Source organism: Lissotriton vulgaris, chromosome 6 (genome assembly GCF_964263255.1).
Source record: "Lissotriton vulgaris chromosome 6, aLisVul1.2, whole genome shotgun sequence".
NCBI classification, from domain to species: Eukaryota; Metazoa; Chordata; class Amphibia; order Caudata; family Salamandridae; genus Lissotriton; species Lissotriton vulgaris.
In genome coordinates, this window is record NC_141694.1 from 1,123,008,821 (window position 1) to 1,123,031,832 (window position 23,012).

A 23,012-nucleotide genomic window follows, 5' to 3' on the forward strand; every position below is an offset into this window, starting at 1 on the left:
TCTAGTGACCGAGACATTATGTGGCGGTGACTTGGCGCAGCCAAGATGGCGGTCGCAGCAGCCTGGAAAAAGGCAGAGGCCCCGTCCATTACCCAGGGGCAGGCTAGACTATGGCGAGCATTGGCGTTAGAACGCCTGACTGATAACAGAGTACACCAGGAAAGGATTTAAATATATCTGGTCTCTGCTGGTGGAATATCTGTCAGAGGATCTACCCTTATTTGCTTGCAGCAGCCCCAGAACTGAAAGCCCTTCATCTCTTTCACATTTAATTGAGCTGAGAGCCCCCCCGAGTTTTCTAGCTTTCGTGCCCCCTTGACACGCCCCAGCCAGATCACACCATAAAGGTCGTCACATAGGAAGCCACCTACCACTGGTTCACTTTTCTTTTCGTTTTCCTCTCTTTCTCTCTCCTGTTTTATATTAAAAAGAAATTGGGGGGGGGGGGGGGGGGGGGTGTTTCTTTGTTTTCCTGATCCTTTCCCTAGGCCCCGTTTGGGGTACACAATTCAAACAGATCACATCCATACACTTGTCTGATGCCCCTACATCAGGGTTATGGAACTAAGGAAACACTATGCTGGCCGAAAGTGTAGTAGGGGACGTAGAAGCAGGGGTTCCCTTTGGGCTGAGTCCTCGTTAACAAGCTGTGTTCACCATGAAACTATCTGTAACACTTGAACCGAATAATGTACTGGATGTATCTCTCTTGTACTTTCTTGTATTGTTACTAACTTCAATAAAAAGAGTTTGACAAAAGTATGAACCAGTTTCTAAAGCTAGGGAAGAACTCCACTGGCTACCTGTTAAAAAGAGAATCCCCTTTAAGGGACACTATAGCCCATACATCACTATATCTTCAAGGCCTTAACTTCCTTTAAAACAATTTTTCATGGTACAGTCCAAACAGATCCCTGAGCTCACCCACAGCCAAGAAAGTGTCTGTCTTTTTACATTCAGAAAGCCTCTTGGATATGTAGAAGCTTCCCCTACATCACCTCTAGCCTTTGAAATCAAATGGCAGAGAACTTAAGGAATATTTCTAACTTTCTGGCTTTTAGAAAGTCACTAAAACATGGTTGATTACCTTCTCTTTATAGAATTTAAATGCTGGCTTCCTCATTCACATTACAGATAGTGCCAAGAAACCCAAGGGCAAATGCAGCACTTTACAAAATTAAAATCAAGAGACACTAAAGAGCAGTCACCAACTAAGGCACCAGAAAGAGGGGGACAATTCTAAAATGAAAAATGCAGACAAACAAACCAGGGAGTCACCCAGGCAAAAGAATGATAGGAATAAGGAATATGCTACTTACCAGTATGCACCTGTTCTTGCCATGTAGGGCCGCTAACATTCATATCTTGTGCATAGATCGCCGCCTAGTGTTGGGTCCGGATAATTGCACCTTGTTGTCCTGGAATAGTCTTTGAAGTATCACGAGATAGGTGGCTCCTCCCCTGGACTACAGTGCGCATGGGCATCCTCTCCATCCTCAGATTGTTTTTAGCCATTGTGGCAGAGATGGAGTCCAATACAATACAAGATGACCATGCTCACAAATAATTCTGACTACTACAGCTGCGACAGGCACCGGGGAGGATGGGTGGGCGATATGAATGTTAGCGGCCCTACATGCCAAGAACAGATGCATACTGGTAAGTAGCATATTCCGTTCAAGGCATGTGGGCCGCTAAATTCATATCTTGTGCATAGAATAAATAGCAGTTTCTCCCTTAGCGGTGGTTGCCCGAGCCAGCTGCAGCAGCCTGAAAGAGGGACTTAAGAACAGCCTGTCCTACAGCAGCTTGCTGCTTGGAATGTACATCAACACAGTAGTGTTTGGTGAATGTATGTATGTTATTCCATGTGGCTGCTCTACATATGTCCTCTAATGGAATGTTACCCAGGAAAGCCATGGATGCCCCTAGCTTGCGTGTGGAATGCGCTCTTGGGGGGACTGTTAGTGTGCGTTTAGCCTTCTGGTAACAAATCTGAATACACTTAACAATCCACCTGGCTATACCGGATTTGGAAATGGGTTCGCCCTTGTGCTGTGGTGAAAAAGCAACAGAGTTGTTTAGTCTTCCTGAAATCCCTCGCCTGTCTATATAGTACAGGAGAGCTCGTTTGACGTCTAATGTGTGCAGTGATCTTTCTACTACTGAGTCCGGATTAGGGAAGAAAAATGGCAGTTCAATAGTTTGATTAATGTGGAACTGAGAAACTACCTTGGGCATGAATTTAGGGTTAGTGCGTAGCACCACCCTATTTGCGTGAACCTGTATAAAAGGTTCTTGAATGGTTAGGGCTTGCAGCTCGCTAACCTGTCTCAGCGACGTGATCGCTACTAAGAAGGCAACCTTCCAAGTTAGGAACTGTATCTCACAAGAGTGGAGAGGTTCGAAAGAGGTCCCATCAGTCTGGTTAAAACTATATTAAGATTCCAAACCGGTAAAGGTGGTCTTCTGGGTGGAATGACTCGTTTGAGTCCCTTCATAAAAGCCTTTATGGCTGGCACTCGAAACAGTGAAAGGTGTTGCCTGTTCTGTAAGTAAGCCGCTATTGCCGCCAAATGAATACGTATAGAAGTGTATGCCAGATTGCATCTGTATAAATGTAACCAGTAACAAATAATGTTCTGTGTTGATGCATCCAGCGGGTTTATGTCATGGTTGGAACAGTAAATGACAAAACGTTTCCATTTGGCAGCATAGCAGGCCCTAGTGGTAGGCCGTCTTGCCTCCTTGATGATGTCCATACAATCAGGAGGTAGATTCAGATACCCAAATTCTATGACTTCAGGAGCCATATCGCAAGGTTTAACTGTTGCGGATCTGGGTGCTGAACTTCGCCATGGCTCTGGGTGAGAAGACTGGGCGTAAGACGCAGTCTTTGATGAGGCACCACGGAAAGTTCTAGGAACGTGGTGTACCATGCTTGCCTCGCCCACATTGGAGCAACCAGGATGAGAGTCATTGAGTTTCCGTGCCACCAGAGGTATGAGCGGGGCCGGCGGAAAAGCGTACGCAAATCTGCCTGACCAGTTCATCCATATCGCATTGCCCTGAGACCGCGGGTGTGGGAACCTGGCGGCGAAGTTTGGGCATTTTGCGTTCTCGTTTGTGGCGAACAGGTCGATGTCTGGATGTCCCCACTGCTGGAAGTATGGTTGCAGCACAGAGGGATGAATCTCCCAATCGTGCACCTGATGGCTGTGTCTGCTGAGCAGATCCGTCATCTGGTTGTCCTGGCCCGGGAGGTGCTCCGCCATGAGGAAAATGTTCCTCTGAATGGCCCTTTTCCACATGCTCTGAGCCAAGTGTGACAACTTGGGGAGTGAGTACCTCCCTGCTTCTGAATGTAATACATGGCCGTCATGTTGTCCGTCTTGATCAACACAACCTTGTTGCACAGATGTATCTTGAAAGCCTTCAGTGCCATGAAGATCGCCATCAATTCTAGCAGATTGATGTGCATCCTCTTCTGTTGATCCGACCACAGTCCCTGAACTGTATAATGAAGGAGATGCGCCCCGCACCCCAGGAAGGATGCGTCCGTCGTGAGCACTACTTGTGGTACAGGCTCTTGGAACAGTCGTCCCTTGCAAAGGTTGCGTGGATTCCACCAATACAGAGAGTTGTACGCACAACCGGTCATAAACACTAGGTCTTTCAATTGTCCTTGAGCCGGATTCCACTGTCGTGCTAAACACTCTTGGAGCGGACGCATGTGCAGTCTCGCGTGCGGGACTATGAAGATGCAGGAGGCCATCATGCGTATCAACTGCAGAAACATTCGCGCCTGTAGTGAGTGTTGTGGCTTGAATTTGCGAATCAGCAGTTGCATGCTGTCGATTCGCATTGAGTTTGGCTGGGCTGCAGCTGTCACAGTGTCCAACGTCGCTCCAAAGTATTGCTGTACTTGAGCGGGTTGAAGATGCGACTTGGGATAGTTCAGAGAAAATCCCAAACTGTGCAGAAGATTAATTGTGCGGGACACGTGGCTGGCGCACTGCTGGGCCGACTTCGCTTGCACAAGCCAGTCATCCAGGTAAGGGTAGACATGAATGTGTTGTCTCCGAAGGTGTGCCGCCACTGTCGCCAAGCATTTGGTGAACACTTTGGGAGCAGTGGTCACTCCAAAGGGTAGCACCTTGAACTGGTAATGCTTGTTCTGTATAGTGAACCTGAGGTATTTCCTGTGTGCCTGATGTATGGGTATATGGAAATATGCATCCTTGAGATCCAGAGTTGCCAGGAAATCCCCCTGACTGAGCAACGGCAGGACCTGCTGCAGTCAGCATGTGGAAATGTTCTGAAAGGATGTATAGGTTCAAGGGTCTCAGATCCAGAATGGGTCTGAGAGACCCGTCCTTCTTTGGGACTAAGAAATAGAGAGAGTACACCCCTTTTCCATGCTCCTCTAGAGGCACCAGTTCTATGGCCCCTTTTTGCAGCATGCTGGCCACTTCCTGCTGTAATAAGGTTAAGTGCTCTGCGGACATAGGATGGTGTCTTGGTGGTATGTCGGGTGGAGTGGATGTCAGTTCTAAACAATACCCGTGCTGGATAAGTTGCCTAACCCACCTGTCTGTGGTAATGCCTTCCCAGACTGGCAGGAACTGCTGGAGCCGTCCCCTGACCGGTGTTATATGGTCCGGGGGCAGTGACAAGACGTCACTGTTTGGTATTTGCGGATGACCTGGTGTTATTATTTCCATGTCCCCTGCCTTTGGTGCTGTTACCACGGTATCCACCTCTATTGTTTTTGTTAAAGGTGGTCTGTGCACCACCTTTATTGTATTGTGTTTGCTGGGACGTTTGCCCCCTTGACGGCCCTCTACTACCTGAGCGACGAAAAGAACCCCCTCTGAACTGTTGAGACTGCAAGTCCCCCATAGACTTAGCCGTCTCTGTGTCATTCTTGATCTTTTCAAGAATCGTGTCAACGTCAGGCCCAAACAAGAAATCTGGGTTAACGGGGTGATTGAGCAAACTTGTCTGCATTTCTGGCTTAAACCCTGAAATCCGTAACCATGCCTGCCTCCTTAGCATTACACTAGTGTTAATGGCCCTGGCTGCAGTGTCTGCTGAATCTAGGGCACACTTGATAGAAGCGTTTGATATCAGTTTCCCTTCCTGAATCAACATTTCTGCACCCTCTCTATCAGGCAAGTTTTGCATCAATTTCTCCAGGGTATCATAGTGAGCCCTATCGTATCTAGCCAGTAAAGCTTGTGTATTGGCAATTCTCCAAATATTCGCTGCCTGCGCAGCAACCCGCTTCCCAGAGGCTTCTAATACTTTAGATTCCATGTCTGGGGGAGGAGCATCACCACTTGTTTGTGAGTTCGCCCTCTTCCGGGCATTGGATACCACCAAAGAGTCCAATGGCAATTGACCCCTTATATACGTAGGGTCCACAGGAGCAGGCCTGTATTTCTTTTCAATACGTGGGTTCACCACCCTTGCTCTGGTTGTGTCCTTGAACATGTCATTGGCGTGCTTAAGGACACCCTTCAGCATCGGCAGCGTCTTCACTAATCTGTCCGACGTAGAGAAGGTATCAAAAAGAAAGTCCTCCTCAACTGGGTCTGCATGCATGACCACATCATGGTTCAACGTTGCCCTTTCAATCAGAGCGTTGAACGCCGCAGTATCCTCCGCGGGGGCTGTCTTTACTTGGTAAGACTGGGTGTCCGCCGTGCCTTGATCGTCGAGCACATCCTGCGAGTCATCCTGAGTAGATTCATCAGGATAGTTGAATTGCTCGTCATTCTTGTCATCCCCCCAACTGTCCTCAGTGTGTGTGGGGGAATGAGTAAAGGCTTGTCCATAAGGCCTTACGGACTCGAAAATAACTGGCGAGGAAACAGAGTCTCTTTTCCTTTTGAGTGGAATTTGATAGGATTCCATTGGCTTCTCCGGCAAGATCTTCCGTTTGAAAAGGGTGAGTCTTCCGGTTGCAGAGTCAATGTACAACTTCTTTGAGCTTTCAGAAGAAGGTGGAGTGGAACCGACACCTTCAAGAGTGGCAGTCGTCCCCTTAAGTTCTGACATCATTTTACCAGGGTCGGTGCCCTGAGCCGGCTTAGACGCTTTAGGTCTTGCAGTCGGAGGCAGTCCAAAAACTATAGGTGGAGGCTCCGATGGCCGTTTGACTTTTTTCATGGCCATCGGCAACTTCGAGCCAGGTGTTGCGCTGGGATTCCCAAATGGCCGCGGCTTGATGCGTCACGTTCCAACGCGGCCATTTTGTGCTGGTCTTCGAGAACCTTCACCAGCATCAACTTGTATGCATTCGGACTGAGGGGCGGCTGCGACTCAAGTGCGTCTTCAGTGTCCACGCCCCCGAGGGCAGCCTTAGATGACGTTGCTTCATCTCTTTGGGCCTTTGGCACCTTCTTGGATGTACCGATCTTCGGGTTGGCACGCTTTTGTGACCCCGAAGGGGCAATGACACTCCGAGCCTTCTTATGATCCGATGGAACGAGGCTTTGCGAAACTAATACTGGTTTGACAAAATGAATACTGGTTTGACCAGTTTCAGTTTCGATTTGTCTTTAGTCCGTTTCGGTTTCGTTTTCGAAGGCGTACCCACCGAAGGCTCTGAAACATTCTTAGCCGGGCAAGATTGCGGGGCTGTAGAATGAGTATAAAGATCTTGGCTAAGGCCTTCCGGCGATGCTTCGACCTGAGCCTTTGACAAGACAGTGTCACTTTCGACCCCCGAAGGTTCAGTTGGGTCTTGCTCATCACTGGAGCCATCCTCTGCGGTTCCAATGGCCATACTGTCGTCTCTCACCGCGACGGCTTCATCGACTTCGTTGTTCTCATCGTCTACCTCTTCTCTGTAGTAATATTCATGACAGGAGGCCGGGTCGGAGAAGTGCTCTGGTTCCTCCTCTTGGACGCCCTCGTCGTCCCCAGCCTCGAAGACATCCTCCACATCCGGCGCTCTCCGCGCCGGTAGTCTCGCCTCACGTCGAAGAGCGAGCGCCTCTTCCAACCTGAATTTCGAACAGGCCAAGCAACTCTCCTCGTCGTGGTCTGGAGACAGACATCTGTTGCACTCAGGGTGCACATCTGAGAGAGGATACTTCGCGTTACAGACCGGGCAACGCTTAAACGGGGCCTGGAATTCCATTGTCGATGTCAATCTTCGATTGGGCCTAAAAGCTGAGAGCACACGTGCTCAAGTATCTGGGAACCGGATAAGTTAACTCAGACCGAACGAAGTACAATACCGACGCTTAAAGAGGCCTTTTGGCCAGAAGAAAACAAGTTTTTCCTATAGGTTCCGAACGAGAGTCACGGAACACATCCGAACCCAATGGCGGAAAAAAACAATCTGAGCATGGAGAGGATGCCCACACGCACTGTAGTCCAGGGGAGGAGCCACCTATCTCGTGATACTTTAAAGACTCTTCCAGGACAACAAGGTGCAATCATCCGGACCCAACACTAGGCGGCGATCTATGCACAAGATATGAATTTAGCGGCCTACATGCCTCGAGCCCAGGTTTTCACCTCCTTGCAGAAAGTGGCATGAGATTCCAGACTCTTAATCTTTTCAGGGAGAGAGTTCCACAATCTAGCATCTTCCATCGTGAAGGCTCGTTCCTCCCCACCTCCCATTCTGGAACCTCAGAACTATCACCTTTCTCTGTCCTGCCTATCTGAAATGTTTGCTGGGAGCATATCAATTAAAGGTGTCCCTAAGTTCTTGAGAGTGATGACAGATATGGCTTAAGCCCTCTCTGTGGTAATATGTAATGTTATTCTATTGTTGCACCTTGTTGATCCGTGCGATTATCTAGATGTATGACGAATATAAATCCTATTGCTAGTGGAGAGCTGACTGAGTTTGTGTTGCTACACAGATTTGTGTACTATCTAGACTGTGCTTATCTGAGCTCCTGTATTGATTGATAACATGTTGGCTTGTTGTATTGTACTGCAACATGATTGTTTGAAAATGCCAATAAAAAAATAAAATAAAACAAAAAGGTGTCCCTAAGTGAACATGAGCCCTGTTGATAAAGAGCCTTCTGTACCAGGCACAAGACACCCAGTTTCGCACTGGCAACCAGTGGAGAGTTCTCAAGCCCTTCCTCACTGAGATGCGTTTAGGCAGCCCCAGGACCAGCTGGGCAGCTGCATTTTGGATCACCTGAAACTTATTTAGTCTGAGAATTGACTGGCATTATAAAAGAGGGCATTAAAGTAGTCCAGGCAAAATATAATAAGCACAATAACCAGTGAAACCCTTAGCTACTCAGAAAGAAAGGGGAGAATCTTTTTTAAGGTCTTGATGATCCAAAAACAAGAACTTACAGTTTTATTGACCTGGGTGTGAAATGTTAAGAAATTAGAAAAGATCACCCCAAAATGTTTAGCCGTTGCCACAAGGACAGGTATTGCACCACAGGTTTCCGGCCACGAATGGTCGGTCTACATTGAATATTCTGCCCCAAAAATCACAATCTTTTTTTTGGGGGGGGGAAATTATTTTTATTGCAGAAAATACCAGCATGGTATGCGATTCTTAGCCGTCCCAGGTGCGGGAGAGTCAATATGCATAAAAAGCACTTCGCCACACAGCCATTCAGCCCACACCCCGGAGGTTGGGCGGCGTTTGTAAGATGTATATTGAAGGCAAACCAATTTAGCCGGTAAGGATAGTCTATATCACAGTAAATATCTGCTTTTGTAATTTGGGCTTGATTCCCATTGAACCCTCAACTCCCCCCCCCCCCTCAACTCTTCAACTTTACCGCCACTTGACACACCTTGGGTTGTTTTCACGAGTCGTTGTTCACGTACCTAGACAAATCTATCTACAACCATTCCCACTCCATCCCCTTCCTCTCCCCCCCCGCATCCACTAATTTCAGCATTTCTGTTACCCCACGGGGTCTCATGTACCAGAGGTACCTCACTGTTGGGTGGCACAGTCAACACATGTTTTGGTACTTCACAGTTCATATTTCAGTCCTCTCTTTCCCTTCGACTCCCTCCCTCATTGCCCTCCCTCCAGACCGTGATACTGCCTCCACTTGGCCCACACCCTTCGGAATTTTTGGGGACATCCCCTTGCTTTATAGGTCACCCTCTCCGCTGCCATCCCTGTCGTGTGCCCTGTGCGACCTTGAATTCGCGGGATAGTTTCCCGTTCACTCGAGCTCGAGCTCTCAGGGCATTGTATAGGAGCTGTATCCAGCCACAGATTGTCGGACCGAAGCCAAACTGTTGGAGCACCGCCATAAGGAAGGGCCAGTGCACCGCGTCAAATGCTTTTTCTGTGTCAAGGGAGAGGAACCAGTGTGGTTCGCTCCTTCCCTTGACCGCCTGCAGCCAGTTGTGAGTGCGCCTAAGGTTTAGTTTTGTCGCCCTGTCCTGGAGAAACCCTGACTGGTCCATATGGACAAGGTCTGGGATCACCTCCCTCGTGCGAGTTGCTAGGATGGTCGGTAATACTTTCACTTCGATATTAAGGAGGGAAATGGGGCGATAGGATGCACAGTCCTCCCTAGGTTTGCCCTCTTTGTGGATCAGCACTATGGTGGCCAACGCGAGGTCTGGTGGCAGCGCTTTCTGCTGGAAAGATTCAGAAAGGAGATTTTTAAGGTGGCGGGTCAGGAGGTCCGACGCTTTCTTGAAGAATTCCGCTGGGAACCCGTTGGGGCCCGGCGTCTTGCCCGATTTTAGTTTCGCTATGGCGTCTGCAATCTCGTCAAGCGTAATGTCGGCTTCCAGGGCCGTGCTGGACTCAGGAGATAGGGTTGGTATCTCCATCCCTTCCAGGTATTGTAGCGCCACAGCTACGTCCCCTAGTTCTCTAGCTGTGTAAAATTGCTCGTAATGGGTCGCGAATGCCTCCGCTATCTCAGCGTCGGTGCAGCGCACACCACCATCTCCCGTTTTGATTTGCTCCTTTCTTTCCTGCTGAGCCAGGCCAGGAGCCTACCCGATTTATCCCCTACATCGTACAGACGATGTAGAGTTGCCAGCGACTGTGTCTTTGCCTCATTTGATACCATCTCCCTATATTTCCGTTGGGTATCCAGTAGGCGACGCAACGTGTCCTCCCCCTTATGTGCCTGATAGTCCTCCTCCAGTGTCAGGATGGAGGCCTCCAAGGACGCCACCTCCTCCTGCTGCCTCTGTCTCGCCTCTTTCAGCCTTCCCTGTATTCTGTCTCTTAGTACTGGCTTCATCGCCTCCCAGAGGGTTATCTTAGAGGCAACGGACCCTTCATTTTCGGCTATGTATACTTTAATGTCCGCCCTGACGCCACGGGCAAGTTCCGGGGATTGGATGTCCCAGGCCGCTAGGCGCCATTCAGTTCCTCTCCTCCGTCTCGCCCCCCCTACTTTCGCGTACAGGGGTGAGTGGTCAGAAATACCCCTCGCCTTGTAGTCCACTACATCGTCCGCCGTTAAGTGTTGCCTAGCCATGAAAAGATAGTCTAGTCTGGAAAAGACTTTATGTGCCCCCGAGTAAAAGGAGTAGGCGGGTTGTGTGGGGTGACGCAATCGCCATATGTCCGTGAGTCCTATCGTGGTCATCGTTTGTGTCAGAACTGTCTGTGGTCCCCCTCTACGTGGTTGTCCCGTACGGTCTAGTTCGTCCGACATCACGTCATTGAAGTCACCTCCCACTATCTGTATGGTGTCTGCCGTGTCGATGAGGAGTGACGTGATCGCTTGAAGCGTACGTGGCTGAAGCTTTGGCGGTGCATAGACAGACACTATAGAGTATTGCTATCTCCTCCACATCCCCTGAACCCCCCCGTATGTGCCCTGCGAGTCGCTCCATGTGTGTGTGACGCAGAATGGTGGTGACTTTTTAACCAGAATCGCTACTCCCCTTGAGTCTGAGGTCTGAGGTGTACCCCGCGTGTGCCAGAACCCTGAGCCTACCTCTCGCTATGAATGCACATTTGTCACCCCAAAAATCACAATCTTAATCTCCTCCCAGTTCATTTAAGCCAGTTCTCTCTCATCCAAGAACTGACTTTGGCAATTGAAGTCCTGGACATGTCTGCAATCTCTTTCCACTCATCAGAGATGGAAAAGGTGATTTGGGTGCCATCAGCATAAGTAGACATCAGCTTTGCCAGGGGGGCGCTATACTGGTTAACCCTTTCGATGCTCATGACGAGCTCAGCTCGTCATGATGCACAGTTGAGCTGTGCTGATGACGAGCTGAGCTCGTCATGACACCAGCAAAATGGCAATTTCCAGCACACGAGGGGGAAAACACCTAGCAGCCAAGGTGTTAAATAAGGAAGGATTGAGAGAAGAACCCTGCGTAACTCCACAGGGTAGCAGGATAGGATTGACCATAAAATCCCCACAGCGGACAGGAGAAATCCTGTTCATTAAAAATGACTAGCAGGTTTAAGGCTGCATTCCTCAGTCCAGCCTGCCGCAGCCTATGCACCAACAACGAAGGTGATATGGTGTCAAAGGCTGCGGACAGGGGGTGGCATGGCCGACCCGGCGGCGAAGATGGCCACCTGCGAGTGAAGCTCCAGAAATCAGCCGGCCTAATCAGCGATTTCCCCCGAGCAATGCCCACATTATAACGTTCAAAACGGCTGACCGGACGGCGAAAGAGGTGAGACACACAACGATATAAGTGCCGTAGATGTGTGGGACTGGCCGGCGCAGCCGCATATGGCGTCCCGGAGAAACGCGAGGAGCGCCCGCCCATTGCCGCAAGGAGAACTACGCGAGTCTACAGCTCGGCGGACCGGGTGAGTTGGGCCTGCGAAAATTGCCCTCCCCCCCCCTCCCTTGCCGTCTAAGCTCACTACAGCTGCTGGGCCGGCCGCTTCATCCCCGCTGCCTCACTTAACTGGGTTCGCGAAGGTGATAGGGCCCTCAGACATTAACCGCTGGGGGCTGGGCGCTGGCCTGGCGCTGCAGTGGAGGCGGGAATGCGCGCGGCAGCCACCAGACGCCAGCAACTGCCCTATTCACCTGCAGTGCCTTCGTGAGGCACCTGGGAGATATCCGCGTGGGTGACTGGCATACTCTGCAGTCACTCCACCCTTATTGTAAAATTGCCGGAAACAGGCCTGAGGGGAGCACCTGGTGACTGCTGCATTGCGAGGTTCAGCTAACTGATTCAAGAACTGTGATTTGTGTATCCACACCCCGCCGACACTGATACCCCCACATTTGCCACAATACCTCTCACGTCCTCAGGGAGTGGTGCCGTCATTTTGCTTTGGCCTAGCCATCAGGACGCAGATCTCGTCCGACTCACGCGTTGGCTTCATCCTGCTCCCCAGCGTTCTATTGCGCACAAGACTTGTCGCCTGACCTACTGACTGCGAGCAGTACGGTACTGCCCGGCCCTCCACCCCCGCCCCCCCACCTTTCTGCGGCCCTGCATTTGCGGAATGAGACGCAAGGACCCCAGGCAAAGAACCCTGCCATTTGAAAAAGTGGCCGAAGGTACAACATCACAGCACTGACATGGCTGAAAAAGATCCAGCCACGGCGCATCCTGAGATCTCAGAGGTCTCTGTCGCCTCCCTACTGCTGGAAAGGAAGGCGGGATTTAGGGCGCTAGACTCCCGCTTTGACTACCTAGACCAGACAATAGCATCCTTGGGCGCCAAAGTGCAGGGCCATGACAGACGCCTCGACGTTGCTGAGGCCTGTGTCTCTGATCTGGAGGACGGGACAACTCAATCCTTGAAGCGGCTGGAGAGGGCAGAACGGCTACTAAAAGAAGTGGCCATAAAAAATGAGGACTTGGAGGCACGCGGACGCAGCAACAACGTTCGCATTATGGGGGTTCCGGAGACGACATCAACAGGCCGAATGGGCCTTTTCGTTGAGAAATTGTTTATGGATCTGTATGGTGGGGAGGCCTTCACACCTGGATTTGTGGTAGAGAGGGCCCACAGGTAACTGGGCCCAAGGCCCAACCCGGACCCCCCCTAGACCTATCATAGCATGCATCCTGAATTTTAGGGACAGAGGCACAGCGCTCCGACTGGTAAGAGAATGCGTCACGGTTGAGTGGCAAAGGTCCAAACTGGCATTCTATCCTGACTTTACTCCAATGGTTCAGGAGTCACGCCTCAAATTTCTAGTGGTTACGGCTACATTACACAATCTTCAACTCAAATATGGCATGCTGTATCCCGCGAGACTAAAGGTGGATGTGGGTGGCAGATCTCGTATATTTAACACCCCTACAGAGGAACAGGAATTCTGCTGCACGCACAGTACACAGAACTCACAGACCTCGGCGGAGGGTGCACTGGCCTCCCCACATCACAGCGGCTCGGACGCAAGTGCGGATCTATTTTCAAACACTGGTGCCGAATGAGTGTGTCTTGCATCACCTTGTGCGATCCACAGCTATTGTATGGGAAAACGCTTTGTTCATTTTGTTGTTTCTATATAGATACGGCACTAGGCCAGCCTGATTCTGGGCCGTCATCCCCTCTGGTGTATCGGCAAAGTTGGTTTATTACCTTTTGGGGCCCACTTATTGGACTACAACTACTTGCCCGGCAATCACTAGGATTCCTGAGCGTGTTACCTTGCTAGGGGTTGGCCACCTAGGGGGGTGTAGGCGGCTGGGTGGGGGGAGGGGGTAAGGGGGTCAGTTCACACACTGCGAATGTTCTTGTCTACACTTTAGTTTCACATTGCATGCTGAGTTAGCGTCACTTTGCAGTCCTGACAGGGATATATTTCCACAGAGTTTCAATGTCATGGTTAGGTAACGTATAGGGGCTCTCAGCCCTCACACTAATAACCTGGAATGTCCGGGGTCCTTAATAATACGTGTAAAAGATGCCAGGTGATTCACTACCTCCTCCGACACAAGGTCGATATAGTTTACTTACAAAAGGCCCACCTCCCTCCACCACTGATTTGGCTCGCTTTGGTGCCAGCTGGGGTACACATAGATACTTTGCCACTTATAGTGATTACGCTGGAGGCACAGCAATACTGATACACAAGAGAATCCCCTTCACTCTCATTGACGTGACCCAGGAACCGGTGGGCAGATAAGTAATTGTCACAGGAACTCTGTACGGCCATAAAGTCACTCTGATTAATGTGAACGCTCCTAATGTTGACGTCCCTTATTTCTTTCACGACCCGAATGCCCAAATTGCGAAACATGATCCTCATGCAATACTTCTAAGGGGGGACCTAAATTTGTTAATGGACACCACACTAGACAGCTCGTCCAACGCACCAGATGCTAAACCACGGACAAGACGTGCCCTGTGAGATCTTTGTGCTCAGTACACACAGATTGACATTTGGCAGCAGCGCAGTCCCACCCTCACCACCTACACTCATTATTCTGGCCCACACGGCACCTGGTCAAGGATTGATTACTGGCTGCTCTCTCCCAGCGTAGTGGCTTGGTTTCGTTCCCTCACCACACTCCCCAGAACATATTCAGACCACTTCTAAGTGGTCTTGCATTTGCTGCTACCACACCCGGAAGGGTATCAACGGCAATGGTGGTCCTCCAGTCAGGCTCTCCTGGATGAAGTGTTCAAGGCAGAAGTGCGCGGGGCAATAGAGGACTATTTCAAACTCAATACTGGTTCGGTGGACACAGCAGCGGTACTGTGGGAGGGTTTCAAGGCAGTCATAAGGGGGTATGCACCTCCAAGCAGGTTGGAGTCCTCAGCGATCTTCGTCATACATTGGCCCGCATCGAACAAGATATTGCCAAGATAGATTTGAGGCTTGCTCCACTCCCGAATCCGTATGATTGGGCGGAGAGACTCGCCCTTTTGGTGGAATGCAGAGACACGGCAGATAGGGAGATACTATACATGGGGAAATATCAGACAGCGCGCAGATACGGAGAGGGCGAGTGACCTGGCAGGGTACTGGCACAAATTCGGAGACCACCCTACAGCAAATCCTACATTACGGATTTACACTCCGCTTCCGGTGCCACGACAAACACACCGGTCATTAGAGAGGAGTTCCTGGAATATTACACCACACTATACTCCTCAAGGGCAGACTCTGATGGCACTGCCCAGACTGCTTATTTGGATGAGATCGCGCTGGTGTTTCTGGAGAAATATATGCTCGACTTTATGGCAGAGCCCATATCAGTGATCGATGTTTGCGAAGTTCCTCTGCCCCGGGGCTTGACGGCTTCACTGGGGATTTTTATAAAGAATTCAAGGACATACTGGCCCCACAATAGATTGAGGAATATGCAGAGGCATTAGAGAAGCAAATTCTCCCCCCCACGCTGCGGGAAGTCGTAACCATACTCCTGCCGAAACCCGGCAAAGACCACAAGCAATGCGGTTCATACCGACCGCTGTCTTCATCGAACTTGGACTATAAAATTCTAGCTAAAGTCCTTGCTAATAAGCGATCACAGCTGATGGAGTATATCATTTCCCCAATGCAGTCTGGCTTTGTTCCCCGGTGTTCCACATCCCTGAATCTCCGCGAGCTGTTCACTGTGCTACACAGAATACAGCCCGAGGTCCCAGTGGCTGCGGTATTACTGGACACGGAGAAGGTGTTTGATTGTTTAGAATGGCCTTTTCTAATGGAGGTGATGCAACGCATGGGATTGCCCTATGGTTTCATCTCCATGGTCTCCCTGTTGTATAGTAAGCCATCGGCGCGGCTACGTCTGAATGGCACCCTGTCCAGGCCATTTCGGTTGTTTCGTGGGACCAGGCAGGGCTGCCCTTTGTCCCCGCTCTTATTCATCCTAGCCATGGACCCCTTGGTCAGGCACCTCCAGGAACACGATTTGCATAGAGGAATGCGGATTAATACTGGCCCACATCTTGCTTCTTTTAATGCCGACAATACCATCCTTTACGTCCGGGAGGCGCACATTAATCTGTCTCCCCTTATCCGAGAAATCGTCCGCTCTGGTAGATTTTCAGGGTTTGGTATAAATTGGCACAAATCAATCATATTCCCGCTCACGGCCTGTACTACCCAATGGAAATGCGAATTTCCTCTTGAATGCTGCCAAGATTCGGTAAAGTATCTTGGTATACGTATTCATCTGGACACCACTCAAATCATTTGCTTAAATTACAGATAGACTTTTCAAAAGTTGGAGGAAAAGGTCAACAGATGGCTAAGATTGCTGCTGTCACTGGCTCGCCGGGTGGCTATATTGAAAATGGTGGTTCTTCCCAAATTTTTATACCTCTTTAATAATATTTGTTTGGGGGGGGCGAAATTGCTAACCATTTTGAATAGTTCCTTTGGAATATTAATAGCATATATCATCTTCAGCATAAAATAGGAAGTTTTAGCCTAAAAAATAGTGCTTTTATATTTTTTTATTCATTTTTTGCGTTTGCTCTTTTTTCCAAATTCGATGCCATTTTTCACCTCTCTGGAAACTGTGGGTTTGTGTGCCCTTAAACACTCTGCTTCCACCCGTTTAATGCCTCCCCTTATGAGATTACAGACGCACATCAGCTAGTGCTGTCAGGTGGCCTACTCCCCTCTAGCTACTGCCTGACATTTGTGGCCAGGGACTGAACTCAGACCAATTTGTCTGTATAAAATTATTATTTAGCTGTATTTTATTTCTAGGACCAAGCCAGGCTAGTTGCAGGTAAGTGAAATAATACTTTACAAGAATAATGAAGTGGAACACAGTTGAGATGCAGTAGAATGCAATTGGTTTGTTTACAGGTAAGTCAACAGTGACAATTACTTTTCAGTTACTACTGTAACTGCTTTACAGTTACTGTTGGGATTACTATTTCAGTTACTTTTCAGATTACTTTTCTAACTCAGTGTGGGATACCTAAATACCACACTGGGACATTTCCTGGACAAAGGTAAGTAATGCAATTTGTTATCACAACACACTTGTATGCTTGGTCATAGAATTCCAGCTCCACACTTAAAACATTTTACAGAAAAGCAGTCAATGAAATCCAATAAGAGGAAATGAAGTTATCAGTTTAAAGGTAAGTACTTTGTCTTGGGAGATGGGTTTCGGGGTTAGAACAAGGGTTCACCCAAGGTCAATGATGCACTCTCAAAGCACTCTCAGTAGCACTTGGGCGGCCTGGTGCAGAGTGCTGAGGGCCAATGTTATCCAACTTGGGATAGAGGCCTCCGGTTGGTGGCTTCTCACGAGCAGGCCACAAGGTTGTGGGAGTAAAGCTCCTGGACTTAAGCTCAGGGCAAAGTGGGTTCAAGTAGGCCCCCAAGTTGCACCCAGGACGGCACTAGGGCAGCTGGGTGCAGGGTGCTGTTTTGTCATTGGGTGCCCTGTTACTTTCAATTGGCTTTCTCTGGTTTGAACAACTACTGTAGGCTGAGGCACGAAGATCTTCCAGAGGCAACCACCAGTTGGAGAGGTTAAGTTGGGATGCCGGGACACTATCTGTTGGGCCGCCCAAGGCTTTGGGGCTCCAGGTGCAAGGGTTTCTTGGCGTCAGATTCTTCTTACCGTCTCCCGTCGATGTCGGGGATCCTCTAGGAAGGGGTTGCAGGTGTCGCCGGGAGACTAGAGGAAAGTCAGAGATCACCAGATCCCTGGCCAGGATTGCTGGTGAGACTTCCTTGTGGTGTTGGGTCACTTGAACATGTGCTGTGGGCGTTGGGTGCACAGAGCTGCAGACTCGCGGATTTGGCCGGAGCCTGAGTCTGTTGATGAGCAAATTCGGTGCTCATGGGAGACAAAGTCTGGTTGGGGAAGGCAGGGCAAGTCATACAGGTTCTGGGGGGCTGCAGGAGACAGCAGGATTTTGCTGGAGGAGGGGTGACAGGCCGGTAGGGATAGGACCAAATCAGTTGGTGTCCTCCTCTGCTTCTTTCAGCAGAGCTCTTAGGTCCTTATTGTTTCTTCTTGTCTGAGGAGGCAATGTTTAGGGTTGCCCATAAATACAAAATTTAGGAATGTTTCAGGTACGTAAAGGTTGGGATCAATGTTTCTAGTGAGAGGGGGGTGTAATCCTCACTCTGGTTGGCTGGGTCCCCCTATATTCAAGATGGTGGGAACTGAGAGTTGTGCTTTGCTGGCATCCCTATCCTGAGGGGTGGGGTTGGCAAAGGTGTGGACACCTCTCACCTAACTCTTCCCGCAGATTCTCCCACCCAAAGTGGAGGTCAGAACTGGAGAGTGCCAGTTGCTGGGGTAGCATAAAAAGGCTTTTGAAGCTTTTTTTAAGCTTTAAAGCTTCGCCTTTGTGGATACTGCCCATCCTGGGGGGGAGGCTTGGCACCTGGACCCAGGATGTGCTTTGTTTCAGGACCCCGAGAGCGGCAGGCTCTCGACCCAGGGGTCCAGAAAAATGTCAGGTGGTGGTAGCTGGCAAACAGCCACTCAGCCATTGTAAGAAGCTGGCTCTGTATATACTATACCAAAATTAAGTGCAGTGTGCACAGAGTCCAGTGGAACCCCAAAGGTAGGCAGACGTAGCCCCTTACTCTCCATTTGTGGTAGTGTGGGCGAGCAGTAAGACTGTATCAGAGGGTAGAATTAAGTATTTGTTGTACACACTCAATCAGCAAATGATGTCACACACTCAAAGACTGAACTCAGACCAATTTTGTTTGTATAAAATATTGTTAAGTTATTTTATTTCTAGAACCAAGCCAAGCCTAGCACAGGTTAGTGAAATAAATGCTTTGCTAAATATTATGCAGTGTTTACAAGTGAATGCAAGTTGTTTGAAATACAGTTAAGTCAAGGTATTGAAATTACTGTACAGATTACTTTTTCGTTACTTTTTAGATTACTTTATAAGTTACTTTTTCTACTCAGTGTAATATGTCTAAATATCAAAGTGGTAGTCACTCCTCACAGCTCTTCCAGCTTTTCTTCCTGGCAGGATTCTTAGTCCTGCAGAAACCTAAATTTCTGGGGTCAGGATCACAATATTTACACCACATTGTCCTTTGAAATTGGCACAAACAAAAGTTCCTCTGGAACACATAAAACAGCTCAGCCATACTCAGGCCAGGTTCACCACAGAAGGTGGAGACAGCTTTGTGAGAGGCAGCCCCAGTCCATTCAGGTGATAGCGACAACTTCTCCCACTCCTCTTAATGCAGCCAGGTCTATTCAGGCTGGCTATAAGTAAACACACCTCACCCTCCACCCCTTGTGTGAGTCTAGTGTGAATGCACATCCCCTGCGCCTGTCACTCCAAACCCAGACAGGGAATACACAATAGGAAGAGGCACACAGGATGGCTAGATAAGAAAATACCTAAAAGTGGTATTTGCAAACACATAATATAAAAATAATTTTTACTAATAAAAGATGTATTTTTAAATCCTGAGTTCAGGCATACCAAACTCTAATTTTAGCTCCCACTGGCAAGCTACCTTGGTAAAGTGTTACCAAGCAGCTCCCATGTTAACCTATGGGAGAGATAGCCTTTCAATAGTGAAAATGAAATGCACAGTATTTAACTATTAGGACATGGAAAAATATACCACTACATGTCCTACCTTTTAAATACACTGCACCCAGGCCATGGGGCTACCTTGGGCCTACCTTAGAGGGGACTTAGATGTAAGAAAAGGGAAGGACCTGGCAAGCATTTGCCTGGTCGACATGGCAGTTAAAACACACAGACACTGCAGTGGCAGGTCCGAGACATCTTGAAAAAGATAATTGTGTCAGTGGCACAATCTGGCTCACCAGTAGCATTTGATTTACAGGCCCTGGTAACACACAGTGCACTCTACTGGCGACTTAGTCGTAAATTAAATAAGCCAATTGTGGAAACACCAATCCATAAATACAACTTACATGGAGAGAATATGCACTTTAGCACTGAATAGCAGTGGTACCATGCCCAGAGTCTTAAAACCAACAAAAACAAGGTCAAAAACAGGGAGGCAAAACGTCTGGGGGTGAACCTGCTGAAAAAGCCAAGTCTAACAACCACCAATACAAATCCCAAAGAACGAGTCTGATATGCCGCCTTTGAGCAGGTAGGCACATGGTCAGTCAAAATTGGCGAAGAGATCATTAACTTGGGACAAATTCAATTCATAGAAAATGAAGCCTTAATTTCTTTGTAATATAGAAAGTCATTAATGTATGTAAATAAAGAATTGAAATGGTAACCAGCTCATTAGCAAAGAAAGAATGATGTATTTAGTGTTGTCTACATACAAGGAAGTAATGATTCGAGATTTGATAAAATAGGTTTATGAGACTCTGGGGAAGGAAGATAGATGGCAAATCTAAATACTGTGATTAATATTTATTCGTTTCTGCAAAGGGTGATAATTGTATGGTTTAGAATAAAAGTGCCCAAAGAAAAATATGTTTCTGTACATATATCGCTCAATAAATGCAAGGCATGTCTGGTCACTGAAGTCTGCAATAACTGCATAATAACACGTGTACATTTTGCCCAACGTACCAGTCAGATTCCAGTTTTCCTTCTGTTCCGTCTTAAAAGAAACCAGAAAAACATAAGGTCCGTCCTGCCACGTTCTGGCAACAACACCGAGCTGTAAAGATACAAAATTAAAAACTGTGAGAAAACAGGCATAAAATGAAAACATTCAAATGTGTCTCACTTCATTCGCATATGCTGTGTGAAGTGCTAATGGTTAAACCAGTAATGGGCTTAGCTTATTTCACAAACTTGTGGTTAAAATGTCTTAATCCCTGGTCATTCTCTGAAAGCCCAAGAGCCCACACTGTACTCTGTACCAATTAGTGTAGAATGTGTGGCTTTAGGGGACCACAATATTTAGAACCTCATAAAATATATTATTCAGTCCCAATCAGAAGAGGAAAGAGGATCCAACAAACAAAAGTTACTAATTACAAATTGGCAGTTCAAAAAAAGGGGTCCATGTCTAAGGAGACATTCACGAGCTTGGTGAACACAAAGTTCGCAAACGAAGGCGGAAGAATTTACTGTTTTTGGACACTGACTACTTTGAATGGTTGTCAAATAACGGATTCATAAAAGTGACTGTGATGAGCGCAAAAACACTGGCAGTCTGTCTTAAGTCTATGACATTCCGTATCAGGAGATGAATAGAAAATATAAACAATGCAAACCTGCACCAAATTGAAGATCTTATGCACGCAGGAAGTGAGAAAGTGAGCATCTAAAAGTTTTCTAATGCCAGCAAATGGTTGAAAAAGTGAAACTCAAGACTAAAATATTTTTGAACCGTCAGTTTTTCAGTGACCAAAATGTCTATTAGTAAAGGTGGAAACGCCACCCTCTGATGGACTTTGAGGCTTACTGTATGGTGAAAAAGCTTATGATCAAGGCCAAAATACACAAAATTCTGATGCTGTGGTCCCCTGACACTAAGAGGGCTAGATGTTGCTCCTCTGTTAATTAGACAAGAGCAAGTTAGCACCTTTGATTATATGGGTTTGCACTTTTTCCATCAAGGGGTTCCAGGCGTGAAAAGATTATAAGGTGCCATACACTGGTCAGAATTGTGGAACCTCGAAATGTAAGTGATTTGTCTATAAACTTACCCAATTCCACAGAAACTGTTCTAAATTAGGAGCTGGGCTTACCAGTATTAGTAGTCACTCAAAGTTGGCCATCAACCCACTTAAGTGCAGTTTTCTTCTGCCATTGTCAAACTAAAGCCTAATACTGGATAACTGGAGCAATCCCCATTTAGATAGTGTTCCATGAGATGTTGATAAGTTAACAAACACGAGGATTTACCTCATTTAGTACATTTATATGTGAATGGCTTTCCAGAAAACAGAAGAGATGGTCACAGATATCACCAGTAAGTATGGCAGTTGTGATTTACAAGAGCTTCACAGAAAAGGGTTTTGATCCTGAAGAAAGTCCCTTGACCTGATTCAGGGCATTTTTAAGCTGACTGAAACATATCGACCTCCTATCTGGTTCCAACTATTACCTGCATTTTCCCTTCTTTTTTAACCTACCCACCAGTGAAAGAAAAACATTTGTCAACTAGTAGATATTCATTTCAATTTCTGGCAAGATACCGTACTTCCACATTCAAAGGACGTTGGCCATTAAGCACTCCCCTGTTAAGGGTTGCATCCCACATTGGTTGAACCTCCAATGTGAAGAGGAGCATTATGATGAGGCATGCCATCTGTTAGTCAGTACCGGATGGGAGTGGTGGACAGGAGCGGAGGAGAGAATTGTTTTTTTTTTTAAAAAACTTACCTGGGCCGCCCAGCCACCGTCTCTCCTCAGTCTTCTTTCTTCTTCCTGTCTCCAACAGCAGCAGGAAGCACCCGGGACCCTGGCTCTTCTAAGCCAATCACTATGCTGCAGTGTTGTGATTGGTCTGAGTGCCATGGTTCAGCACTTAGAGGGGTACTGAAAAGCTTTGCATGTTACTTACCAGGCTCTGTAATGCAACCTGGTGGGGAACATGCAAAGTGCGTATGATTGTTTGACCCACTTACGCCCGGAGAATGGGGAAGATACATGGGGGAGTACAGACCATATCTTCAAATGCCAGCTTCATACTGGTGGAGTACAATTACGTGCACCGACGACACCTCACCACAAAAACTTTACATATTATTTATCCAGCGAGGGCGGCGCAACATGCACGTTGCGAGGAAGAGGAAGAGGAGGATGAATTCATACACATTAAACTGCCTGATCATAAAACTATTCTGACAGGAGGTAGTAGAGGGGCCTAATGAGGCCACAGAAAAGGCGACAACTGGATATTCAACAGGTTCTGTTGGGGCTCCTCCCAAAGCCGAAAGGAAGGAGCCAGTCGGAAACTTATTTCCTAGGACTGGTAATAGCTGAGGGGCTCCACATAAAACAGACTAGAAAAGATGACAGAGTTGAAGACGATTTGCGTGTCTTGGCAGCTACGTTGAAAGCTTTGACGGGCCCTCTGGATGCTAGACCGCCTTGAGTGTAATTCTGGGCAAGGGATCCGGGTTTCGAAGCAGGGGGGCGTGACTTGTAGCCTGAAACAGAACGATGGAGCACCAGGCAATGACATAGGCAAAGAACCGGTAAAACGGACCAAGGGATCAAC

General features: G+C 48.1%; 1 protein-coding gene across 1 annotated transcript in view; it reads right to left on the reverse strand.

Moving 5' to 3' along the window:
• Positions 1–23,012, reverse strand: part of TMEM87B (transmembrane protein 87B) — a 317,565-nt gene that overhangs the window by 176,644 nt on the left and 117,909 nt on the right. The window contains exon 8 of the mRNA XM_086927209.1: positions 20,405–20,495. Coding sequence (XP_086783335.1) covers positions 20,405–20,495 — 91 coding nt within the window. The remainder of the gene's footprint in view (positions 1–20,404; positions 20,496–23,012) is intronic.